Raw genomic sequence first — 26,662 nt, forward strand, 5'->3', positions numbered from 1 at the left:
TTGTGCTCATGTGCATCTCATGAGCAAACTGTGGCTGCCAAATGGGTGCCTCAGTGCAGACCTTTGGATTAAGGCTGGGCAATATCCTGACCAACAAGAAACAGTGGGGGCATGGGGCAGCAGTGTCATATAGTCATAGAAGAATCCCCACAGTGAAAAAGGAGGCCATCAGAGCATCTTACCCAGGCTCCCCACCCTATCCCTGTAACCCCACTAATTTACCCCACTAATTCCCTTAATCTGCACATCTTGGGACACTAAGGGGCAATTTAGCATGGCTAATACACCTAACTTACACATCTTTGGACTGTGGGAGGAAACTGGAGTACTTGGAGGAAACCCACACAGACACGGGGAGAATGTACAAATTCCACACAGGCTGTCACCCAAGGCTGGAATTGAACCCGGGTCCCTGGTGCTGTGAGACAGCAGTGCTAACCACTGTGCTACTGTGCCGCCCTAGGAAATTATTTGTTATGGTGCTTACAGGAACATTCCTGGCCCTATAAAACTGGACCTCTTCTCCTCTAGAGCTTATCAGAGAGTGCACCTTTCGATCAGTTCTCCCCTCAAGTCCTAACCAGATTCTATGTAAGTCATGGGATCCAGTTAGCACATTAAGTGGGATTTAATGTTTGAAACAGGTAGGCATGGAGTGGGGGAGGCCGGTGGGTGGGTGGGGGGGGGGGGGGGGGGGGGGGGGCGGTGGACAGGGAAGGGGGCAGCTGTGGGGGAGGAATCTCTTTCAAAACAGCAGTGGGTCAGTTGTCGGGGCAAGAACCTGACAAGGCCAATTTTCCCCAAGTCCAACTCTGTCCCAGCATCGTATCAATTCAGGAATCTCACAACACTAATGGCATTTATGCCATGTACTTTTGTTGATCAACATATTTATCCGTTTGTTTTGCATTATTAATCTTTTAACATCTGACTTCTTTTGCAGAATAACCACGGCTGAAGCTGATTTCTGTCAGATAACGCTAAGTTAATGTAATCTTTCTGAAATGATCCACATTTAGGTTTGTTTGGAGTCTAACATGGGTTGGACTGTGCTCTTAAATCAATGAAACCAGTAAATTAATTCCATGAGATCAGGGTGATACCCAATGATTGTACCTAGTTTCAGATCATGAAATGACTCTTGTTCAGTGGCAACCATTTCATAGAAACATAGAAACCCTACAGTGAAGAAAGAGGCCATTTGGCCCATCGAATCTGCACCGACCACAATCCCAGGCCCTACTCCCATATCCCTACACATTTACCCACTAATCCTTCTACCCTACGCATCTCAGGACACTAAGGTGCAATTTTAGCGTGGCCAATCAACCTAACCCACACATCTTTGGACTGCGGGAGGAAAACCGGAGCACCCGGAGGAAACCCACGCAGACACGAGGAGAATGTGCAAACTCCACACAGACAGTGACCCAATCTGGGAATCGAACCCAGGTCCCTGGAGCTGTGAAGCAGCAGTGCTAACCACTGTGCTACCGTGCCGTGATCAAAAGGCTACTATTATTATTTATGGTCAGTCCTGCACATTCTTTCAAACGTTATCAGATATGACCAACTGTCTTTGTCAGTCAGAAGTAACATTTGTTTAAGATAAGATCTGACATCTCATGCAGCTAGTATTCTTGATCAAAAGGCTACTATTATTAATCTGGAAACTATAGCATTCCTTCCCTGTTTTACATCTGTGTTTGCGCTTTTCCAAATGATTGCTGCACAATTTAATTGCTTGCCGTTTAGTCGATATTGTTCAGTTTAAACCGGATAAGCAGTGTTAGCAGAGCAGGGGTGATGTTTCTCCAACAATGGTCAAGCAATAAGTTACACTTATTAACCAGTTGATTTGAAGAAAGTTAGCATTCCTGGATTTCATTCTGCAAGGTCAATGCCCAAATTAATCCATGCTTATACTTTGAAAGATGCAAGTTTTACTTTTAGAAACATAGAATCCCTACGGTGCAGAAGGGGGCCATTTGGCCCATCGAGTCTCACCAATTGAAAGTCTTCGGAGGTAGAAGCCCCTCACCAAAATCCCTTTATTTACAATCCCAACAGCAGTACACAGAGTGCTAGTAGTGAGCGGTCTATCTTCGGGGGTGCCAGAGGAACCGATGCTCCCGGTTAAATACAAGGAAAAGACTCCCTGATTGACCCATCAACTGACTCCTTAATCAGGAAGTTCATATTCCAATAGGCCAACCTCAATGGCCCAATTGAAGTCATTACACCAATAGAGCATCTTTCCTTGTCCTATTCCCATAACCCCACGTATTTACTCCCCCTAATCCCACTAATCCTTGGGACGCTAAGGGGCAATTTAGCATGGCCAGTCCACCTAACCTGCATATATTTGGACTGTGGGAGGAAACCGGAGCACCTGGAGGAAACCTATGCAGACACGGGGAGAATGTGCAAACTCCACACAGACAGTCACCCAAGGCCAGAATTGAACCCGGGTCCCTGGCGCTGTGAGGCAGCAGTGCTAACCACTGTGCCACCATGCTGGCATTTCATGCCACTGCGATTGTAGGCTACATGCACTGAACTAAGGCCACATGCATTAATATTACTGTGCATTTAGCTGAAGATTCTTTCGGATCAAATCACATTTTGAGTTCCAGTGTGCAACTAAAAGAGGTCCAGCAACTCATCATTTCCCTCTGCGTTCCAATCCCAGTCTGAAGGAACTCTTTCTGTAAAATGTCCACATTGTTGTAAAAATAATCTTTGAAAAAAAAATTCAGTTTGTAAGTTCTGTTTCCAAAGGGCAGTTGTGGGATTATGGTTTGTGGTGTGAGTTTGTTCTTTGGCAGAAGTCTAGTTATATTTCTTGAAACTATTATTGCGTAACAGCCTCAGAAAAAAAAGAGCGGGTGATTTTCAACTGCTAGCCATCTGTTCTCTTGCCCCCAAAATAAGCAGAAAGCAGTTGAAAATTGGGGTTGGCGGTTGAGCGGGAGGGGAGGAGGGGTTGTGACGAAGGAGTGGGGGAGGGGGAATATCTTGGTTACCACATTAATGTTCAGGGCCCACTTGGTGCAATTTATAGACAGGCCAGTATAGAGTTTATCAACCCACACTGAAACAAAGAGGAGACTGCTTCAAGATGCCAAACAGAGTCCCTACACCAGGTGTAGGACCCCGATTGCAATTTTCCATTACAAATGGGAAGAGTGGATACCCCACGTGTGTCAGCAGATGGTGAATGGCCTACCTAGTGGTCCTGCAAAAGGACATATTTGCATTAGAAGCGATACAGAGAAAGCTCAGTCAACTGATTTCTGGAAGGAGGGGGTTATCCCATGAGGAAAGGTTGGACAGTTTGTATCTCTTGGAGTTTAGTGTAATGAGAGGTGATCTTATTGAAACATATAGGTTCCTGAGGGGACTTGACAAACTAGCTGCTGACAGGATGTTATTCCTGTGGGAGGGACCAGAACTAAGGGACACTGTTTAAAAATAGGGGGTCTCCCATTCAAGACAGCGATGAGGAGGATCTTTCTCTCAGAGGGTCACAAGTCTGAGGAACTCTCTTTCCCCAGAGAACATTAAGTATTTTTAAGGCTGAATTGGGTAGCTTCTTGATTGACAAGGGATATAGGGGTTAGGAAAGAAAGTGTACTTGAAGCCACGATTGAATCAGCCATGATCTTATTGAATGACAGCAAGCTTGAGGCCCCAATGGCCTACTCTACTCCCAGGGCAGGATCTACACCCAGGGCAGGGTCTTGAGCCCGCACACTCCGTCCGTGAGATTGCTGGTGGGGCTCAATATCTGGTGAAACCCGGAAATCTCGTCGTCCATCGCGATCTCTGATTTCTGCCACCCATCTCGGGCGGCAAAATCAGGTTAACGCCAGTAATGGGCGAGCACCTAATTTCCATTCATTTAAATACATTTGAATCCAATTAAAGACCCCTCTCGCCAGATCTCCCCCCCTTGCGAGATTTTCAAGCCTCGTGTCGGGCAGCCCGGTGGCTGCTGCCTCACAGCTCCAGGGACCCGGGTTCAATTCCCGGCTTGGGTCACTGTTTGTGTGGAGTTTGCACATTCTTCCCGTGTCTGAGTGGGTTTCCTCCGGGTGCTCCGGTTTCCTCCCACAGTCCGAAGATGGGCGGGTTAGGTTGATTGGCCATGCTAAATTGCCCCTTAATGTCCTGGGATGTGTAGGTTAGAGGGATTAATGGGGTAAATATGTGGGGTTATGGGGATAGGACCTGGGTGGGATTGTTGTCAGTGCAGACTTGATGGGCTGAATGGCCCCCTTCTGCACCATGGGGATTTTATGATTCTATAAAGTTTGCAACAGGCATGAACCTGATGTGGGGATTTCCCCCACCCCAGACAGGAGGGTGCAATGGTCATTCTAGCCCCTGGGGGAGAGGGACATGGCCAGGCAGTGCCCTGGCACTGCCCCCTGGCACAGGTTAACAGTGCCAGGTTGGTAGTGCCAGCCAATGTTGGTGTAGGGACTCTGTTCGGCATCTTGAAACAGTCTCCTCTTTGTTTCAGTGTGGGCTGATAACCTCTAGACTGGCTGTAAAATGCCCCACATGGGCCTTGAGCATTAAGATAGTGTCAACCTGGCAGTGCAAACCTGTGCCAGGGGCAGGGCCAGGGGTGGGCCCAAGGGGGAACCTCACATGCGGGGATTCTTCTATTTGTGTTAGGGCGGAAAAGACACAAGAGAGCAATGGGGATGCTGGTGGGGGAAGGAGGGGGCGGGGGGGTGGGGGGGGGTTGATGCTGGTGATGAATGGGGTTGGGGCAGGGATGGGAATATGCCGGGGATGATTCAAGAGGGGAAGAAGGCCGCAGATACCTCCATCATGGAGGTGGAGGTGGAAGGGGGGAGATTAATTTCTGTTTCTGTGATGGGAGCAACCCAATTTCAGCAGAGACCTTGCCCCGGGACTGGTCATAACAGCTTTTCCACTAATAAAGTTCTCTCATTACTTATTAACAGTTGATGGATTAAATGAGGCTGGTTGCCAGCAATGTGTATCTGCGGATAGGCACAATGTGGTGATATGAGTCTGTCGGCAATGTCAATTTAGAAGGGCTTTGTGAGACCAAAAGATTCTCATTTAAAAATATGAGCTAAAATGAAAGCAGACGTTTTTAAGGGAATGGAAGTGTGGTGGAGTCGGACTTTTCTTTGCTGCTATGTCCTGTGATCGACCCTGTCTTGAATCATGTGGGTCAGGTCATTTCCAAGTTCTAGGTAGGTGCGTGCAACTGCAGAGAAGTTTCTGCCCCATCCGGAAAGTGGCATCGAGCTGCTCTGGAAGGGGGCACTAGAAACAGACCAAAAAGAAGGTGAGGGAAAACAAAATTCTAAACACTCTGGCCCTGCCATCCATGGTGACTTAATTAATAATCAATATCTCACACATGGGCCAGAATTCTCCGGCTGCTCACGCCGTGTCACCACAGCCAGCGAGAGTGGAGAATTTGCCACTCGGCCAAATATCCGTTCACTACAGCGGGAACGGAAAATCCCAGCTGTGGGACAAGGTCGGAGAATCCCGGCCCATGAGCAGTCTGGGAATGGAGGGATACAAACGATTGGTCTAGTTGGACCAAGGAGCGGCACAGGCTTGGAGGGCCGAAGGGCCTGTTTCCTGTGCTGTACTGTTCTTTGTTCTCTTTATACTCTCAGATCCGGCTTTTGTTTTAACAGAGGTGGACCCTATGAAATAGTCTCCACTTTCGAAATCACGATGTTTAGCTTCAGGTACCAGAAGAGAAACCTGGTGGATCCACATTGAGATTCCTTCCTGTTTTGCTTTGCGTCGCAGTCCTGCCCTTTGCACTCACTGGGAACTCTACCCTACAATCGGCACAGGAGCACACAGATTTATTTGAAGAACAAGACTGAGAATTGACATCTTCAACTAGTCTGCCTGGTCAAGTCCAGCTACTCCTGTGCACAAAAGGGAATCCCTAAGCCTTGGCTTTACCTATCCTTAAGCTCTCTGAGTTTGGGTAAAAGGGGCATATACTGAAGGAAATTGGGTAACTAAAAGCTCTATTTTGTGCATTTCTCAGGAGAGTGCCTTTAGCTTCTTAAATACAGTGATGGCTTTCTGCTGGCATCAGAGACTTATCTTATCTAAACCAAGCACCCGCAAAACCTTTACATTTTAAGGCTTATATCTTTAAAGAGAACCTTTTTTGTCCTCACTTAGCCTCCATATTACCGATAAGTTCAAACCTTGATTTCTGAAAATATGTGAGAAAATGTACATTTCAAATTCCTTTTTACCAGCCATGTTTCAAAATGTTCTTGTGAGAGATAGTAACTTTAAATTTTTTAGAGATCGTATCTCTAAACTACCAATGCCACAGGATGGAAAATAATTTAGTGCATTATTATCTGATCAAAAAAAAGCTGACTGAATTTGACTTAAAGATTCAAAACAATTTTTTTTTTAAAATTTAAAACTGCCCAAGTAAAATACAACATGAATAATTGCATAGCAATTACAATAGTAAATTTTATCATAATTTAACTATTTCAGTAAAACAACAACTGAAACAGTAAAACACAGTAAAAGAGTGAGTGGTTTCTCGCCTGGCATTGGATTTAATGAGTTTGTGATGGTTCTCCTCTTCATAGATTCCAAGTAGCAAATCTGTATCTGAACTGTTTTCTTGGGCTCGTCATAGAGTCATAGAGGTTTACAGCATGGAAACAGGCCTTCCGGCCCAACTTGTTCATGCTGCCCAGTATTTACCACTAAGCTAGTCCCAGTTGCCTGCATTTGGCCCATATCCCTCTATACCCATCTTACTCATGTAACTGTCTAAATGCTTCATAAAAGACAAAATTGTACCCACCTCTACTACTGCCTCTGGCAGCTTGTTCCAGACACTCACCACCCTCTGAGTGAAAAAATTGCCTCTCTGGACACTTTTGTATCTCTCCCCTCTCACTTTAAACCTATGCCCTCCAGTTTTAGACTCCCCTACCTTTGGGAAAAGATGTTGACTATCTAGCTGATCTGTGCCCCTCATTATTTTAGAGACCTCTGTAAGATCACCCCTCAGCCTCCTACGCACCAGGGAAAAAAGTCCCAGTCTATCCAGCCTCTCCTTACAACTCAGACTATCAAGTCCCGGTAGCAGCCTAGTAAATCTTTCCTGCACTTTTTCTAGTTTAATAATAAGTGTTAAAGACTAAGACACTGATATTCAAGGAGCCCAGTGTTGGCATCAAGAAGTGTCAGACCAATGTAGCACAACCAGCTACAGAGTGAGACTCTGCCCATTTTGCCATTACAGCATGTCCTAGCCTAAAGTAGAGGCCATTTACATTCCTTACGTGTTACCTTCCTGAACGAAATTGCCACAATCTTGTGTCCACTTCTGAAAGGAACTTCCCCAAAATCATTAAAAAAAAATATTTGTGGCCTGCAGAGCCAACAGACTTTTATTTCCGTTATAATTCTAAAGGCAAATGTCCAGTTGTTTTCCCCATACCTAGACGGGCACTAAGGCAGATTTTTGTCTGTTTCCTTAGATAGGAGTAGGTCACTAGTCTGTTGCCAGGGGCTTATAACTTGTGGGGCATGATGTGGAGATGCTGGCTTTGGACTGGAGTAGGCACAGTAAGAAGTCTCATAACACCAGGTTAAAGTCCAACAGGTTTATTTGGAATCACGAGCTTTCGGAGCGCAGCTCCTTCATCAAGTGAGTCACCTGATGAAGGGGCAGCGCTCCAAAAGCTCGTGATACCAAATAAACCTGTTGGACTTTAACTTGGTGTTGTGAGACTTCTAAATTGTTAGGGAGGGAAGGATCTCCATATCCTGAAATGAAGATATTGTGTGGTGACAGGTACCCGTGAATATCTACGTGCTTAAAGAAGGAGATAATTGTGTAGGTGTGTGAAAGTAGCTGCTTCTTCATAGCTATGATATTGGCCACCTTACATCAACAAGTGTTAATATTTCTGGTTGTTGGCGACAGAATTGGAGATCAGCACTGTATCTTCCAACATTTCATCCACTCAATACTTGCTAAACCCATACTTTTGTACAGTTTTGGGACTGGAGTCATTTCCCTTTACTCCAAGCTCCTCCAAAAGTGCATTTTGGATGAGGCACTAACATCCCTGTAAGGGACAACACAAGAAGAACACAAGGATTAGGAGCAGGACTAGATCTCATGGCCTGTTGAGCCTGCTTCCCATTCAATACAATCATGGCTGATCTTGGGTTTCAACTCCACTCTCCTGCGCGCTCCCCACATGCAACACAAATTCACTCAGCAAGGCTAAAGCAAATGGCACACTTGATGGGAGAGAGTCATGCACGGACATGTGAAGGCAGTCAACACGTCTGAGATGAAATGAGAAAAAGATATCCTGTGGATGGAAGGATGAAGCTATGAAATTACATCACATATCAGATGGCAACATGTACAGGAATCTATTGCTGCAATTGCAAGCAGTTTCTTCACTTTTCCTGCTTTGTGCAATACCGCAGACAGATGTAACTGGCCAGAATGGAATAAACATTAAAGAAAAGCAGTGGAAGTGACAAAAAGTTAAAAGGGCTGAAAAATAAAGACAAACTGAATGTGAAAAGAATTCTTAGATCGAATGCAACTTGAAAAACCATAGAAGGATTAAAAAACGATACAGTTTGTATGGGACACATTTGCTAGTAAAAAGAAAGCTTGCTCAGAGAGGTAGGGTTGTAAAGAGAAGGGAAAGTTGAAGAGATGAAGGGGTTTAGGGAGGGAATTCCAAGTTTGGGGTCTAAACATTTGAAGACACCAGTGATAAAGGAAGTGGGTTCACAATAGGCCAGACTTGAAATACATTGACGTAAGGTGGGATGGGCTTTGACAGTATTATCTACATCACAAAAGCAAATATAGAATGGACATCAGGGCCGGCACGGTGGTACAGTGGTTAGCACTGCTGCCTCACAGCGCCAGGGACCCGGGTTCAATTCCGGCCTCGGGCCATTGTCTGTGCAGAATCTGCACATTCTTCCCGTGTCTGCATGGGTTTCCTCAGAGTGCTCTAGTTTCCTCCAAAGATGTGTGGGTTAGGTTGATTGGCCATGCTAAATTGACCCTAGTGTCAGGGGGGTGAGCTGGGTAAGTACGTGGGGTTACAGGAATAGGGCCTGGGTGGGATTGTGGTCGGTACAGACTTGATGGGCCAAATGGCCTCCTTCTGCACTGTAGGGATTCTATGATCAGGAATTAAGCTTTTTCAAAGAGGAAATGTACACAGATGTAAGATGGTCAATATCGGTGCAATGAAAAAGCAGCTACTTTCACGCACCTACACAATTTCTCCTTTAAGTACACAGATGTTCACAAGTCGCTGTCACCACACCTTCATTTCAGGACGTGGAGATCCCTCCTTCCCTAACAGCATTGTGGGTGTACCTACCACCACATGGACTGCAGTGGTTCAAGAAGGCAGCTCAGCCCCACATTCCCCAAGTGTGATTAGGAATGGGCGACAAAAGCGAGCCGAGCCAGTGGTGGCCATCTCCTGTGAAAGAACATTTAAAATCTTGGAAATATCCTGGTTGATGGCATCTCCCTCTGTCTCTCTCTTGCAAATTCGTCTCCTATCAAAATCCTTTAAATGGCTGCTTGGTTAAACAAAGTCTCGATGGAGCGGTGAATTGGCCACTTTCACCTTTGTTTTAGAATTAAAATGGAATGAGTGGAAATAAAAGTCTATTGGCTCTGCCTGCCGCAAGTAGTTTTGTAAATTGAATCTGGGGAAGTTCATGGCGGAAGTAGATGTACTGCATAAAATTGTGGTAATTCAGGAGTGCAACTCGTGGGGATGTAAATGTCACCCTAATATAGCTTTACCTCTTCCTCTGCACTGTAGGTGTAGGTGACCCAAACAGGCACTGGAGTGTGGCGACTAGGGGAATTTCACAGTCATTTCATTGCAGTGTTAATGTAAGTCTTACTTGTGACTAATAAGTAAACTTTAAAAACTTTAAAGGTGGTCTGTATAGCTTCCCACTCTCTTCCCAGATATTAAAATGCACAACATTCATACACTGCAGCAGCAGTGAACACTCAGGGTAAGAACAGGCGAAGTCTATGTTCAGTCAACTGGGATATCTGGTGTTGTCTATTGACAGGAGGACAGCCAGAATACTGCCGCTGAGTCAAGGCTAACATTGATAGAATCATAGAATCCCTACAGTGCAGAAGGAGGCCATTTGGCCCATCGAGTCTGCACCGACCACAATCCCACACAGGCCCTATTCCTGTAACCCCTCATATATACCCTGCTAATCCCTTTGGCACTAGGGTTAATTTAGAATGGCCAATCAACCTAACACTTAGTGATCTCAGTCCTCTCTATAAAGAAATAAATTTCAACAAGTGACAATTTACACAGGAAAGAACTTGCATTTTATGTACCTGTAGTTCCTTTCACAACATCATGAATCCCAAAGCACTTTAACATTCAATTAATCCAATCTTTTTCAACTAGGGAACTGTTGGGATTTGAAAGTTCGGCCTGAAAATGATGATGGAAGCCAATTCCGTAAATAATGGGAGGTGATTGGGGGTGGGACGATGGCCTAGTGGTATTATCGCTAGACTATTAATCCAGAAACTCAGCTAATGTTTTGGGGACCCGGGTTCAAATCCAGAAACTCAGCTAATGTTTTGGGGACCCGGGTTCAAATCCCGCCACGGCAGCTGGTGGAATTTGAATTGAATTTAAAGTATCTGGAATTAAGAATCTACTGATGACCATGAAACCATTGCTGATTGTCAGAAAAAAAACATTTGGTTCACCAATGCCCCAATGCCCTTTCGGGAAGGAAATCTGCCATCCTTACCTGGTATGGCTGAAATGTGACTCCAGACCCACAGCAATGTGGTTGACTCTCAAATGTCCTGAGACAACTAGGGATGGGCAACAATTGCTGGCCAGCAAGTGACACCCATGTCCCATGGATTAATTAAAAAATAATAATTTTAAAAGGGATTTGGACAGGTATTTAGGGATAAAGACTTTTGGGGTTATGGCAAAAATGGGAATGTCTGGGACGAAACTCAGCTGCTCTTTTAAAGAAACAACACAGATACGACAAAAAGGCCTCCTCTGTGCCACAGTGTTCTATGATTCTCCCAATTAATTTTGAACAGTGTTGTTGTAATGTTTGAAATGGAGCAGTTGATTTGAGCACAGCACTCTACCCCACTCTACCCACAATGTGATAAATCTCCAGATAATCTATTTTAATAATATTAGCCGCAACACAGGGACGAAAGCACCTGTTCTTCTTCAAATAGTGCGATGGGATGCTTTTTATATCTACCTGATAGACAGGATATTTTAATGTGCCATCTGAATGTAGATTAGATTAGATTTATTAGTGTCACAGGTGGGCTTACATTAACACTGCAATGAAGTTGCTGTAAAAATCCCCTAGTCGCCACACTCCGGGGCCTGTTCGGGTACACTGCGGGAGAATTTAACACAGCCAATGCACCTAACCAGCATGTCTTTCGGATTGTGGGAGGAGACCCGGAGCACCTGGAGGAAACCCACGCAGACATGGGGAGAATGTGCAGAGTCCGCCCAGACAGTGGCCAAAGCCGGGAATCGAACCCAGGTCCCTGGGGCTGTGAGGCAGCTGGGCTAACTATTGTGCCGCCATGCGACCCATGGCATGATGATGGCACCTCCAGCAGTGCAGTGCTCCCTCGGCATAATGCTAGAGTGTCAGCATAGAGCTTCAATGGAGGAAACTTGAACCTACAACCTTCTAACTCAGATGTCAAGATCCACAAAGGCAAATTTTGTTTCTGGATATAAAATAATCTCCACACATATCTTTTTGCTGCACTAAAAGTTATGATAAGAAAGAAAGCTTTCAAAGGGGTAATATATTCATGAGAAAAATGATATAAATTAAGTGGAAACACATTATTGTGTCCTTTATACATGATATCATTTGATTAGAAAATGACGTCTTTTTTCATGTTCTCCTTTCTATTAGCAAGAAAAAGCATTGGCAAACACATTTTCATGTAGTTGAGTGCTATGTTTAAGAAATAAAAATGAGAGGGTGAACTTTCCAGCAGAACTATAAAAATAGAGAATGAGACGAATGGTTGTCTTATAAGGCCTAAACATTGTATCTTAATTGGGGCAGTGTAGTGAGTGCGGTACACCCCAATGAGCCTGGTAGTAGGACTGTAGTAGCATGGTCCTTTAAGGGTGGGCATTTTCTGAGGGCCACATGATCGGCGAGGACTCTATGGGTGAAATCTTACCAAAAAATGGCAGAGTGTTGTTTCTGGAGGGAAGTGGGGCCTAAACGCGTCAGAAAGGCCCCCACCAGGAAGGCCTCAAGGTCTCCCCTCCCCATCTCTGATTGGAGCCAGCAGTCACTCCCCATGATCATCAGTCCCCTCCTCCCCACAGTCGGAGCCAGCATGCTCCCCCTCATCTCCCCCCTCTGCAATGACCCTTACTGGCATCCCCAGCTTGTTGGAGCACTCCCAGCCCACAACCACAGCTGCATGAATCCCCTCTCGTGAGGCTCCCACAGGGGCCCACCCCTTGTCACAGGTTGGCATTGCCAAGTTGGTACCACCAGGTTGGCACTGCCAGGGTGGTATGGTGCCAACCTGGCAGTGCCAACCTGTGCCATGGGGGCATTACCAGGGCACTGCCTGACCAATTCCCTCGTCCACCGGGGCCTATACGTAACTTTGCACCCCTGTAGAGATCTCCATGACAGATTCCCATCTGTGTGAACCTGTTGTAAACCGCACTAATGTGACATCACATCGGCGCGGGTTGAAGATATGGCAAGCGGTCAAGATAGGGCAGGGGTGGAGGGTGTTTCAATGATTTAAAATGCATGCAAAGCAGGTTCACACCCACTGTGGTCATGAACCTGATCATTTCACTGGCGAGGGACGGGAAAGATTCAATGCGGCTGGCGAGAACGGCAACTTCCGGAACTTGAGGCCTTGCCGGCAACCTTGCAGACGACGAATGTTGGCTCAAACTTTCACCCAATGTGTCTCCCCAGTGGGAAGCTGAACCAATTAGCAGGAGGGTGCGTAGCACAGGTCAAGGAGAGACTTGCAGTTGGAGCCAGGGAGTCAAACAGAACAGTCGCATTGTAATTTAGTCTGACCTTGTTGTCGATATATTATTCTTTATTTGGCAATAAAACCTTTATTGATTCAAACCACATCAAGTCGCCTTCGATCTATCACAAGGACATTGGTCTGCCAGCCTCATTAAGGTGGCATCGAGGAACTGCGAGCGTCACTAATGGACTCTGTGGCATCCCATGGAGGGGGTTATTCTGCCATTCGTGGTGACTCTGGGAGGGAGGCATTAGGAGGGTCATTGGGGCAGGGCAGGGGCTGGGGGGGGGGGGGGGGGGGGGGTATGGGGGGGTGGGGGGGTGGGGAAGGTGAGTATTCACCGGCAGAAGGCCGTGGTTTAAATGAGGTGTTGAGAGGAGTATTTCTGCCCCTCTTGGCACCACATTCATTAAGGCAAGAAGTTGAAACTTCATTCTTACATGGCAGCCTTCAGCGATTCCTGGCTTCGCTGATGTGCAGCTGGAAATGCTGATTACGATGTGGAGTTGCAGCCTGACCAATATGGCTTGCGGTCCAATCCCACATTTACATTATTTTCACATAATGAAAATTTGCTTGCTGGGTCCTTCACCATATCACCGTGAGGCGAAGACTTGTTCAAATGAACCGTCTGGTGCGATGATGAAGGAATTGAGTTTCCTCTGCCCTATTGCTCACGGTCGCTTGTCTGACATATCAGGGCTTTCTCCAGCCCGAAAGGATCTGGGGAACTGGCACATTAAAGCCCCATTCAAAAGCGACACGTCACTGATCAAAAAAGCTGATTTGAGCAGGACACGGGGCGGCACGGTAGCACAGTGGTTAGCACTACTGCTTCACAGCTCTAGGGTCCCGGGTTCGATTCCCGGCTCGGGTCACTGTCTGTGTGGAGTTTGCACATTCTCCTCGTGTCTGCGTGGGTTTCCTCCGGGTGCTCCGGTTTCCTCCCACAGGCCAAAGATGTGCGGGTTAGGTTGATTGGCCAGGTTAAAAATTGCCCCTTAGAGTCCTGGGATGCGTAGGTTAGAGGGATTAGCGGGTAAATATGTGGGGTAGGGCCTGGGTGGGATTGTGGTCGGTGCAGACTCGATGGGCCGAATGGCCTCCTTCTGCACTGTAGGGTTTCTATGATTCTATGACACCCGTTAGGAAGGATTAAAATGGAGCAATAATTAACAAATAATTCATTAGGATTACAAAACAATTCATTTGATGGATCAGCAAATGTTAGGTGGCAGTGAATGAGGATATATCTGAGGAAAAACAATTATATCTCAACCATTGCCTAATTATCACCAATGTGAAGATGTCTACGGGCTGAGTTTTATGGAGCACCATGATCTCTACCCTCCCCCTCCCCACCCCGCCTCCGCGCTCCCCCAGCTAAAATGTTGGTAGAAAACCCTTTCAGGAAAAGAATGGCTGCCCTGCAATAATTTAATGGCCAATTGGCCATTAGTAGGCTGGAGGCGGGATTTCAGTCCCTCAGGGGTAAGAAATCTAGTTACAGGCCGAAGGCTTTTGATGTACTGGTAGCCCCACCAGGAGAATCAAGAACAGAATCCCTATAGTGCAGAAGGAGGCCATTTAGCCCATCGAGTCTGCACCTATCACAATCCCACCCAGGCCCCATTCCCGCAACCCCACATGTTTACCCTGTTAATCTCCCTGACACTAGGGTCAACCTAACCCGCACAACTTTGGAGTGAGGGAGGGAACCAGAGCACCCGGAGGAAACCCGCGCAGACACAGGGAGAATGTGCAAACTCCACACAGACAGTGACCCGAGGCCGGAATTGAACCCGGGTCCCTGGCGTTATGTCGCGACACACGACAGCGCAGGGTCGCGGAGCAGAAACTGATAGCCAGGTTCCGCACACACAAGGACGGCCTCAACCGGGATATTGGGTTTATGTCACACTATTTCACATAAATATTTCTGCTTTTTTCCTCCTGAGTCTTTATCATGCGATCCTAGAATCAGAATTTATGTCACACTATTTGTAACTCCCACAGTTGCGTGGACCTGCAGAGTTTCACTGGCTGTCTTGTCTGGAGACAATACACATCTTTTTAGCCTGTCTTGATGCTCTCTCCACTCCCATTGTTTTGTTTCTTAAAGACTGGATTAGTTGTAAGTATTCGCATTCCAACCATTATTCATGTAAATTGAGTCTGTGTCTTATAAGTTCTGTTTGTGAACAGAATTCCCACTCACCTGAAGAAGGGGCTCAGAGCCTCGAAAGCTTGTGTGGCTTTTGCTACCAAATAAACCTGTTGGACTTTAACCTGGTGTTGTTAAACTTCTTACTGTGTTTACCCCAGTCCAACGCCGGCATCTCCACGTTATGAGGCAGCAGTGCTAACCACTGTACCACCGTGCCGCCCAGTGATAGTCCAGAAAGGCTACACATTTGGACAACTCGGTAAAAAATATATCGATGGTCCCATCTGTAAATCACGGAGGTAAATTATATTCACTTTGTTGGGCAGGGAGGAGATGAGTTCAATGCATCGAAACTTTGTCGGTGTGTTGGGGCTTAGTGAGGGGAGGGTGGTTGGCTAGAAGGGTGGGCCAGGACGTATAGAAGTCTACAAAATATTTACAGGGAACGACCGGGTAGATAAAGATAAACTGTTTCCACCAGTTGAGGGCTGTAGAATCAGGGGCCATATTCTAAAAATTAGGGCCAAGTCATTCAGGAAAGATGTTAGAAAACACTTCTACACGCAGAGCGTGGCGGGAGTTTGGAACTCTCTGGGCGGGATTTTCCGGCCAGGCTCGCCTCACGATCAGAAAATTCCTCCGAAGGTTAACAAATCTTTATCTGGTCCTGTGCCGTGGGTGGGATGGGAAAATTCCGCCCTCTTCCTCTCACGGTGGTGGATGCTGGCTCCATTGTTAGGTTTAAGCCTGAGATAGACAGTTTTTTTTATTGACCAAGAGATATGGGCCTTGGGCAGACACATGGAGTTAGGCCACAGATCAGCCATGATCTTATTGAATGGTGGAGTGGGCTTGAAGGGCTGAATGGCCTACTCCTGTTCCTACGTTGGTTTGAAAAATCATGGGGGGAGGGCAATGGGTGGGGCAGAGAAGTGACACTTGGGCAGGTCTTCTAATGATCCCAGGGGACCAGTTAAGGAAGGGGCCACACTCAGCTATCTCCAGCCCATAGAGTCATAGAGTCATAGAGGTTTACAGCATGGAAACAGGCCCTTTGGCCCAACTTGTCCATGCCGCCCTTTTTTTTTAAACCCCAAAGCTAATCCCAATTGCCCGCATTTGGCCCATATCCCTGTGTACCCATCGTACCCATGTAACTATCAAAATGCTTTTCAAAAGACAAAATTGTACCTGCCTCTACTACTACCTCTGGCAGCTTGTTCCAGACACTCGTCACCCTCTGTGTGAAAAAATTGCCCCTCTGGACACTTTTGTATCTCTCCCCTCTCACCTTAAACCTATGCCCTCTAGTTTTAGACTCCCCTACCTTTGGGATACCCATGCAGGATAACTTGCCAGCTGGTGGCTTGGCATGGGCCTTCCCCATTGCCGATTAAATGCTGTTTGCGGTGGGCATTAATTTCCCACTTATGGGCCCCAATTGCCCCACTGCCATCCCAGCCGCTGTTATAATTGTGGTGGGGGCAGGGGTGGATGGGTGGGCGGAGGGTAGCCACCTGATGTAATTTACATGTCTCCCCCCCCCCCCCCCCCCCGCCCCACCCCTCACCCTCAAACCCATTGATAGGAGAGCACAAAATCCATTATTTCTGCACTGGTTTAATTTGTATAGGACCAGCGATCCTCCAGAGAGTAGGATCTCTGCATATGTCTCTCAGTTTCATTCAGTACAGCGTACAACACAGTACTAGATGAATAACAATTTTATATTAATTAATTATTTCTAATCAGTTACAGTCCACTTGCTATTTTATGCAACTGGGATCAAGTTTTGGAAAATTAAGAGTGAAATATTGTTTATTTTAATATTTTAGCTGCTAATCTACACTTCAATACTGCAGTGTTGAAGTAATATTGTAGTTAAAGTAAGATGCAATTGAAAAACAGAAGTTTATTGAATTAAAAATCACATTTCATCTGTATCCTTCCCCCGTGATCACCTTATTATCCAGCTCTGTAAAAGTATAGATTACAGTGCACAAGACTTGTATTTGTAATTCAGTCCAAACTTACCCAGATTGACATACATCCTGCTGTCTGAATCTATGCTGCTGCTGGATTCTTCGGAGGTGAATATTGCCGAGTCTTGTGAAGTCGAGGTCTGCTGTTGTGAGCAGGTACTGCTCGAGTCCGCATCAGATATACTGTCACTCATCCCCTCTGCAAACCTTTGCCTGGGTGACAAAATAAGGCAGGAGTGGTTTTTAAAAAAAAATCTCTCTCTCTGTCTTGCGTTAATACTGAGCAGACTTTATAAAATCAGGAAGTCCTGATGCAAGCTACCTTGCGAGATGCAACGGACATGTACCGGTGAATTATGCGTTCCGTTTTCTGCGATAATGCAAAAACAAAGCACTCGTACAAAATGAACGACTAAAGTATTTCTGCTCATGGTGAAACTTGGCTTTCCCTACCTAGACATATATAAATAGACACATAAATGTATAGCACAATCTAATTATCTTGCGCAACGGATGTGCAATTTTTGTCTGTTAAACCACAGCACCACAGGAGTAACTGAACTCCCTGTTTTAACCTAATGGCGTGAGAGAGGGGCTATGGGGCTTCTATGTTTCCAGTTGTACTTACTGTGCACTGTGCACTATGGGGAGTTTATTTCACTCGCTGGCCTTTCAAGATCCATACATTAAGCAGACTTCCAACCCGACCAGTCTGCATTTGCACATCACTGAAAAAGGTTAACAGTACAACTTACAGAGCATATACTCTTCGTGCTTTTATTCTCTGACCTCAGTTTGGTAGTGCATGGAATTTAGATGTATTAGTGACAGAGTGAAACATGTACAGTTCAAGGTACAGTCGCCTCAGGAAGGAAACAGGCTTCCTCTGGTAAGCGTTCTCCAAGGTGGCCTTCACAACACACGACAGCGCAGAATCGCTGAGCAGAAACTGATAGCCAAGTTCCGCACACATGAGGACGGCCTAAACCGGGATGTTGGATTTATGTCACATTATCAGTAACCCCCACAGCTTGCCTCCTGGGTTTGCAGAATCTCACTAGCTGTTCTGTCTGGAGACAATACACATCTTCTTTAACCTGTGTTTAATGTTCCCTCCACCCACATTGTCTGTACCTTTAAGACCTGGCTGGCTGTAGGGATTCGCATTCTAATCAGTATTCTGCAACTTGATTTTCTGTCTGTTTGCACTGTTTAAGAGCACATTTCCACTCCATCTGACGAAGGAGCAGTGCTCCGAAAGCTTATGGTATTTGCTACCAAATAAACCTGTTGGACTTTAACCTGGTGTTGTGAGACTTCTTACTGTGTTCACCCCAGTCCAACGCTGGCATCTCCACATCAAGAAAAGCAATGACAGGCCTCAGCCTTACTTTGCAACTCTATGTATATACCTACTTCCCATAATGGCTTCGTCCAATTTAACACTGGGCTTTCACAATTCAAGATCTCCCATCTTATTGAACAATATGTTGGAGCAAAATCATTGGTACTGTGCACTGAGGACATTTTCACATCCAGGACAGGGGATTAAAGAATTGGAGACAGGAATTAATTTTCTACCAGACAGAATATGCTCTTTTTTTTCCTCCCAATATCCATTTGGAATGGCACTTTTAAACAGAAACTATTCTGCAATAGTTACAGTACCATGTTTTTTTTATTCATTCATGGGACATGGGCATCGCTGGCTGGCCAGCATGAATGAACACCGCTCAACAATCACCAGGCAAGACTGTTCTCTTCCTGTGGGGGAGCACTTCACCGGTCACGGGCATTCAGCCTCTGATCTTTGGGTAAGTGTTCTTCAAGGCGGCCTTCACGACACACGACAGCGCAGAGTCGCTGAGCAGAAACTGATAGCCAAGTTCCGCACACATGAGGATGGCCTAAACTGGGATGTTGGGTTTATGTCACACTATCAGTAACCCCCACAGCTTGCCTCCTGGACTTGCTGGCTGTCCTGTCTGGAGACAATACACATCTCTTTAACCTGTGCTTAATGCAGGTTAAAGAAGGAGACCATTTGGCCCATCCGGTCTGCACTGATTCCCTGACAGAACATCTCACCCAGGTCCTATTCCCGTAACCCCACGTATTTACCCCACTAATCCCCCTACAGATATTGGAACACTAAGGGGCAACTTAGCATGGCCAATCCATTTAGTCCACACATCTCTGGATAGTGCGAGGAACCTTCCCCAGAGCAGAGAAGCTACGGCATCTCCTCCGGAGCCTTCAACATGTCATTGATGAAGACGAACATCTCGCCAAGGCCATCCCCACACCCCCACTTCTTGCCTTCAAACAACTGCACAACCTCAAACAGACCATTGTCCGCAGCAAACTACCCAGCCTTCAGGAGAACAGTGACCACGACACCACACAACCCTACCACAGCAACCTCTGCAAGACGTGCCGGATCATCGACACAGATGCCATCATCTCATGTGAGAACACCATCTACCAGGGACACGGTACCTACTCTTGCAACTCAGCCAACATTGTCTACCTGATACGCTGCAGGAAAGGATGTCCCGAGGCATGGTACATTGGGGAAACCATGCAGACGCTACGACAATGGATGAATGAACACCGCTCGACAATCACCAGGCAAGACTGTTCTCTTCCTGTGGGGGAGCACTTCAGCGGTCACAGGCATTCAGCCTCTGATCTTCGGGTAAGCGTTCTCCAAGGCGGCCTTCACGACACACGACAGCGCAGAGTCGCTGAGCAGAAACTGATAGCCAAGTTCCGCACACATGAGGACGGCCTAAACCAGGATGTTGGGTTTATGTCACACTATCAGTAACCCCCACAACTTGCCTCCTGGACTTGCTGGCTGTCCTGTCTGGAGACAATACACATCTCTTTAACCTGTGCTTAATGCTCCCTCCACTCACATTGTCTGTATCTTTAAGACCTGGTTGGCTGTAGAGATTCACATTCTAATCAGTATTCTGTAACTTGATTTTGTGTCTCTGTGCCCTGTTTGAGAGCAGATTTCCACTCCATCTGACGAAGGAGCAGCGCTCCGAAAGCTAATGGTATTTGCTACCAAATAAACCTGTTGGACTTTAACCTGGTGTTGTTAAAACTCTTACAGCATTTATTGCCCACCCCTAGTTGCCCTTGGACTGAGTGGCTTGCTAGGCCACTTCAGAGGGTGGTTGAAAGTCAACCACATTGCTGTGGCTCCGGAGTCACATGTAGGCCAGACCAGGTAAGGAGGGCAGATTTTCTTCCCTAAAGGACATTGAACCAGATGGGTTTTTCCGACAATTGACAATGGTTTCATGGTCATCAGTAGATTCTTAATTCCAGATATTTTTTATTGAATTCAAATTCCACCACCTGCCGTGGTGGGAATCGAACCCGGTCCCCAGAACATTAGCTGAGTTTCTGGATTAATAGCCTAGCAAGAATACCACTAGGCCACCACCTCCCCCGATATTTTAATAGACATTTTACTGTATGTCTGGATTTTTAACATTTCTTTTTGATGGGAATTTGTTTTTTATAGTGCTTCAAAACAGCATTACTCTTTAGATGTGGTACAAGGTATGAATGTGCCCATTCGAAGCAGCCCACCCCTGAGATGCTGTGGATTGGATGGTTGGTGCGGTTGCTGATTTATGACCGCCCTGATGCTGCCTTTGTAATCCATCCTGACTGACAGCATTACGGGAGGGGTGGCGAGCCAGACAATGAAATGCCATGACGTCAGACTTTTGGTCACTGCCGCCCATTGTAAGGTAAGATCTACCCAAATTTCCATTCCTCGCAATGCCCCTTCTTAGAATTGGGGTGCGTCCTGGCCCTTGTGAGTGACATGTTGGCACAGTGGTTAGCAATGCTGCCTCACAGCGCCAGGGACCTGGGTTTGATTCCCGGCTTGGGTCACTGTCTGTGCGGAGTTTGCACGTTCTCCCTGTTTCTGTGTGGGTTTCCTCCAGGTGCTCCGGTGTCCTCCCACAGTCTCAAAGTCATGCTGGTTAGGTGCATCGACCCGAATAGGTACCAGAATGTGGTGACCAGTGGAATTTCACAGTAGCTTCACTGCAGTGTTAATGTAAGCCTTACTTACGACTAATAAATAAACTTTACTTTTACTTTTTGCACTGTTAGTGTTTCGAGACAAATATGTCTCTTCTGCAGAACTCTTTCTTTTGGAACTAGTTCATACCCAGCTAACATTTTGTTTCCTGTCAGTTCAAACCCCATACTCGGGCAGAGGTGAGGATTTTCTGGTGAGACGTTGAATTGAGGCTTTGCCAGTGACTTTGAAAGATCTTTCGACATGTTTCTGAAGAAGACCAGAAAGTTCTCTGAATGTGCTGGACAACTGCCATCCCTCTGAAAAACAAAGATGAACGCATCTCGCTGCTGAAGATAAGATCTTGCTGTGTGCAAGTTGCTGCCATCTTTGCCTACTTCAGTAGTGACTCTATCTCAAAAGAAACGTGTTGGATGTGAAGCACTTTGAGACGTGCTGAGGTCATGAAAACCAGTTCTAAATGCAAGGTCTCTCTTCTCAATATGCATATGACAGATACATTTGGATGTTGAAGTATTATGAAATTGTCCATTGCTTCTGCTGGGATTTAAGTATAATTGTTGCCCTATCAACATAATTGAATAAAATGTCATAAAAATATTCTGATCGCTCATGTTGATGGTTCTTGAAAGCTATAATGTGCAGCGCATCCTCAACCTTCATATCTTTTGATTAGAGAGCTAGTAACAGTGAGGGGACAGCATGGTGGCACTCTGGTTAGCACTGCTGCCTCATAACACAAAGGACCTGGGTACAATTCCAGCCTTGGGTCACTGTATGGAGTTTGCATGTTCTTCCTGTGTCTGCATGGGTTTACTCCGGGTGCTCCAGTTACCTCCCACACACCAAAAGTTGTGCAGGTTAGTTGGATTGGCCATTCTAAATTGTCCCTTAGTGCCCCAAGATGTGTAGGTTAGGGGGAATCAGCGGGGTAAATATGTGGGGTTATGGGGATAGGGCCTGGGCGGGTGGCTCCATCAGCGAGTTGGTGCAGACCCGATGGGCCGAATGGCCTCCTTCTGCACTGTACAGATTCTATGAAGCTGCTGGATTTTGTTGAGGTTTTGCTCTGCAGTTATCTGATCAGCAAGAACATAGGTGTTAGGAAAGCGTCATAAACCAGAGCTGTTGGAAGCTTCCTGTATGAGGTTATTAAATTGTTATCTGAAAATGCCAGACGACCTCCATTTCTGCAAGACATTGACCGCATTCTGCAGAGAGCGCAGCTGGCAAGAAGCACATGGAGGGGACCATGTGTAGGCGCAGCTTCCCAGGCTGCTAAAACCCCTTTCGGATTTTGAGTCTACAAAAGAGTTTTATTTCCAAAGCAATTTAGGACTTCTGGTGCTTTGCGATTTCGGATTTTCACACTTTCTTGGCAGCAGCTGTCCGAGGCAAAATTTATTTGAGTTTATTTATTATTAGTGTCACATGCAGGCTTACATTAACACCACATTGAAGTTACTGTGAAAATCCCTATCTGCACGTGGGTTCAGACAGAAAATACTGGAGATGGTTAGCATCTGAAAAAAGTGAATCTTTGGCTCAGGAGACTTTGCCCCTTTTGGATGAAGGGTCTCCCTGGAAATGCTGTGCTTTCTTTCTCAGAGGCGGAACTTCCCGTGCGTGTGTGTTTTTTTTGTTGCTTCAGATCTCTCAGTACTTGCAGTACTTCCTCACTGTAATGAGTTCCTCTTTTGATCAGATTCAGCTCAGGCTACTTATGACTGCAGACGCAAATAAAAGAAGCTGATACGTTGAATGGAAACGTAACTGTGAGACATGTGGCTCTTGGCCTTTGCGTTACAACTCGCAAAGTTGACTCCTGCCGTGCTCAGTTAGAACATTTGCTGCTTGTTGTGGAATGGAATTATTTTGACCGTGAGGGTTTTTTCAGTGATCTGAATGGCGATAAGCTCGAGCTCCGGGGTTGCAATAATTGACTGCAGAATCCCACGTGTAGCAAGAAGAATTAGGAACTCCTGTTTAAAAACTTCATCTGATAAAGAAGCAGTGCTCCGAACGCTTGTGATTTCAGATAAACCTGTTGGACTATAACTTGGTGTCGTGTGACCTCTCATCTTGTTTTAAAAAAAGAAAGACTTTATAAAGCACTTTTCACAACCACTGTACATCTCAAAGCACGTTACTGTCAATGGCGTATTTGTAGTCACTGTAGGAGCTGCGGCGGCCAATATATGCATACTGCAAAGCCCTAAAAACAGCAACATGACAATGATCAGATAGCCTTTTGTTTGTGATGCTGACTGAGGGATAGATATTGGCTAGGCCACCAGAGATAACTCCCCTGTTGTCATGCAAAGTAATGCCATGGGAACTTTAACAGGCACCTGAGTAGGCAGATGGGGCTTTGGTTTAACATCTCACCTGAAAGCCAGCACCTCCAACAGTGCAGCCTTTCCTCAGTACTGTGCTAGAGGGTCATTGTAATGACTTTAGTCAGGCAATTAAGGTTGGCCTGTTAGAATATGAACTCCTTGATTAAGGGCCCTGAGGACACAGTTGATGCCTTCCATGCCCGCTGGGCACCGCAGGAACTGGGGTGTATTATTGACCCCCTTAATCACATTTTAATTTGATGTTTTAAGTTTCCTTTCTGCTTTGTTTTTTGTTTCGGGCGGTTCCCCTCCTTTTAGGGAGCTGCCCCTTTTGAGTTATCCCTAAGTTAATTTGATTTTGTTTATTTAGTTGGACAACAAAAGATGTCCTTGATTAAGGGCCAAATTGATGGGCCAATCAGGGAGCCTCTTGCTCCGTATTTAACCAGGACTGTCAAGTTCCTCTGTAATGAGTTCCTCTTTTGATCAGATTCAGCTCAGGCTACTTATGACTTGGTGTCGTGTGACCTCTCATCTTGTTTTAAAAAAAGAAAGACTTTATAAAGCACTTTTCACAACCACTGTACATCTCAAAGCACGTTACTGTCAATGGCGTATTTGTAGCACTCTTAGTGTAGATGGCTACTGAAAGCACTCTGTATGCTGTTGTCAGACTTGTAAATAAAGGAATTTTGGTGAAGGGACTTCTGCCTCCAAAGACTTATTACAGTCAGTGTCATTTTTTGTTTCCAAGCCCTTGAGTGGGACTTGAACCCAGAACCTGTGACACAGAAGCAAGTGTGCTACTGACACAGCTGTTCCCAACCACTCTCCCATACCTGTACGGTACCCTCTGTGAAGTACAGAGATACCTAGGTGTTCATGTGCATGAATCACAAAAAGCTAGCAAGCAGGTCCAACAAGTAGTTAAGAAGGCAAACAGCACTTTGGCCTTTTTTTACAAAGGGGTTGGAGTTTAAAAACAGAGAGTATGTGTTGCAATTGTACAGCGTATTGGTGAGGCCTCACCTGGAATACTGCGTACAGTTTTTGTCCCCTTAACTTAAAAAGGACATAGTAACATTGGAGGCAGTCCAAAGGAGATTCACCAGGATAATTCCTGGGATGAGAGGATTGCCCTATCAAGAGAGACTAAATAGTCTGGGTCTGTATTCCTTGGAGTTTAGAAGAGTGAGGGGTGACCTTATTCAAACATATAAGATCCCAAGGAGACTTGACAGGGTAGATGGTGAGATGTTCTCACGAGAGGGAGAGCCTCGAGCAGGGGGACAGAGCTACAAGATAAAGGGCTGGTCATTTAAAACTGAGGTGTGTAGAGATTTCTTCTCACAGAGAGTGGTAAAGCTCTGGAATTATCTGCCCCAAAGGTTAGTGGAGGCTGGATCATTAGAAGTATTTAAAGCGGAGGTGGATAAATATTTGATAGATCGATGAATAGAGGGCCATGGGGAAATGACACAGTAAAGGAGTTGAGGTCGGCATAGATCGGCCATGATCGAATTGAATGGTGGGCAGGCTTGAAGGCTTGGTGGCCGTGTGCTCTTGTGTGTCCTGCACCAGAGAGTAGACTTTTTTATAACTGTGCTTGGGCATACCGCATCATCTACATTCAACACAGACTATAACTGTCTACATAGAACATAGAACATTACAGCGCAGTACAGGCCCTTTGGCCCTCGATGTTGCGCCGACCAGTGAAACCAATCTCAAGCCCATCTAACCTACACTATTCCAATATCATCCATATGTTTATCCAATGACCATTTAAATGCCCTTAATATTGGCGAGTCCACTACTGCTGCAGGCAGGGCATTCCACGCCCTTACTACTCTCAGAGTGAAGAACCTACCTCTGACATCTGTCCTATATCTATCACCCCTCAATTTAAAGCTATGTCCCCTCGTGCTAGCCATCACCATCCGAGGAAAAAGGCTCTCACTATCCACCCTATCTAATCCTCTGATCATCTTGTATGCCTCTATTAAGTCACCTCTTAACCTTCTTCTCTCCAACGAAAACAACGTCAAGTCCCTCAGCCTTTCCTCATAAGACCTTCCCACCATACCAGGCAACATCCTAGTAAATCTCCTCTGCACCCTTTCCAATGCTTCCACATCTTTCCTATAATGCGGTGACCAGAACTGTACGCAATACTCCAAGTGCGGCCGCACCAGAGTTTTGTACAGCTGCAACATGACCTCCTGGCTCCGAAACTCAATTCCTCTACCAATAAAAGCTAACACTCCGTACGCCTTCTTAACAACCCTACCACATGTTGTGCCAAAAAGTGATCCTTTACTAAATCACTGAAAGCCACACCACAGATTATCAAGGCCATTAAAGAAAAGCAAAGAAAGCCATCCGCTTTAGTTCCAGAGGGATAGAATTGCAAAGTCGGCAAGTTATGCTAAACGTGTATCAAACCTTGTTAGACCGCACTTCCAGTAATGCGTTGACACATTATAAAAGGGATTAGATACACTGGAGAGAGTTACAATGTTGATACCAGAATTGTGTGTGTATGCATATCAGGAAAGGATTGACACGCTGGGCATCTCAAAAAAAAAGAAGGCTGAGGGGTGACATAAAAGAGGTTTCTCAAATTGTGAAATGTTTTGACGGAATGGGTACAGAGATTGGGTTGGATTTAGTGAAGATCGCTGGAGTGGGAATGATGGCAGGAGTGTCGGGAGAATTGAATGGAGTGCCAGCTTCAAGTTCCCAACATTGGGAAAAGTGGCCCTAGTTAAGTTGGGGGAAGGAAAGGTCCAATGTGGGGAAGCTGCCTGCTGAGGTTGGAAGGCATCGAGGCTCATTAATGAGCCAATTAAAGCCTATTATTCCTAAACCAACCGGAATTTAGTGGTGGCTCAAATGGGAGTTGCACAGTTTTCCTGTGCATCCCAAAGGTCGCCCAGCAAACCTAGTTGTGTTTGCTTG

At 45.9% G+C, this 26,662-nt stretch overlaps 1 protein-coding gene across 1 annotated transcript in view; it reads right to left on the minus strand.

Annotated features, from left to right (window-relative positions):
* The window catches only part of LOC144479692 (inactive tyrosine-protein kinase PEAK1-like), a 97,365-nt gene that overhangs the window by 21,760 nt on the left and 48,943 nt on the right, over nucleotides 1-26,662 (minus strand). The window contains exon 2 of the mRNA XM_078198720.1: nucleotides 17,340-17,500. Within this exon, the coding sequence (XP_078054846.1) occupies nucleotides 17,340-17,500 (161 nt within the window). The remainder of the gene's footprint in view (nucleotides 1-17,339; nucleotides 17,501-26,662) is intronic.

The sequence above is a fragment of the Mustelus asterias genome, chromosome 26, assembly GCF_964213995.1.
Source record: "Mustelus asterias chromosome 26, sMusAst1.hap1.1, whole genome shotgun sequence".
Lineage (NCBI taxonomy): Eukaryota > Metazoa > Chordata > Chondrichthyes > Carcharhiniformes > Triakidae > Mustelus > Mustelus asterias.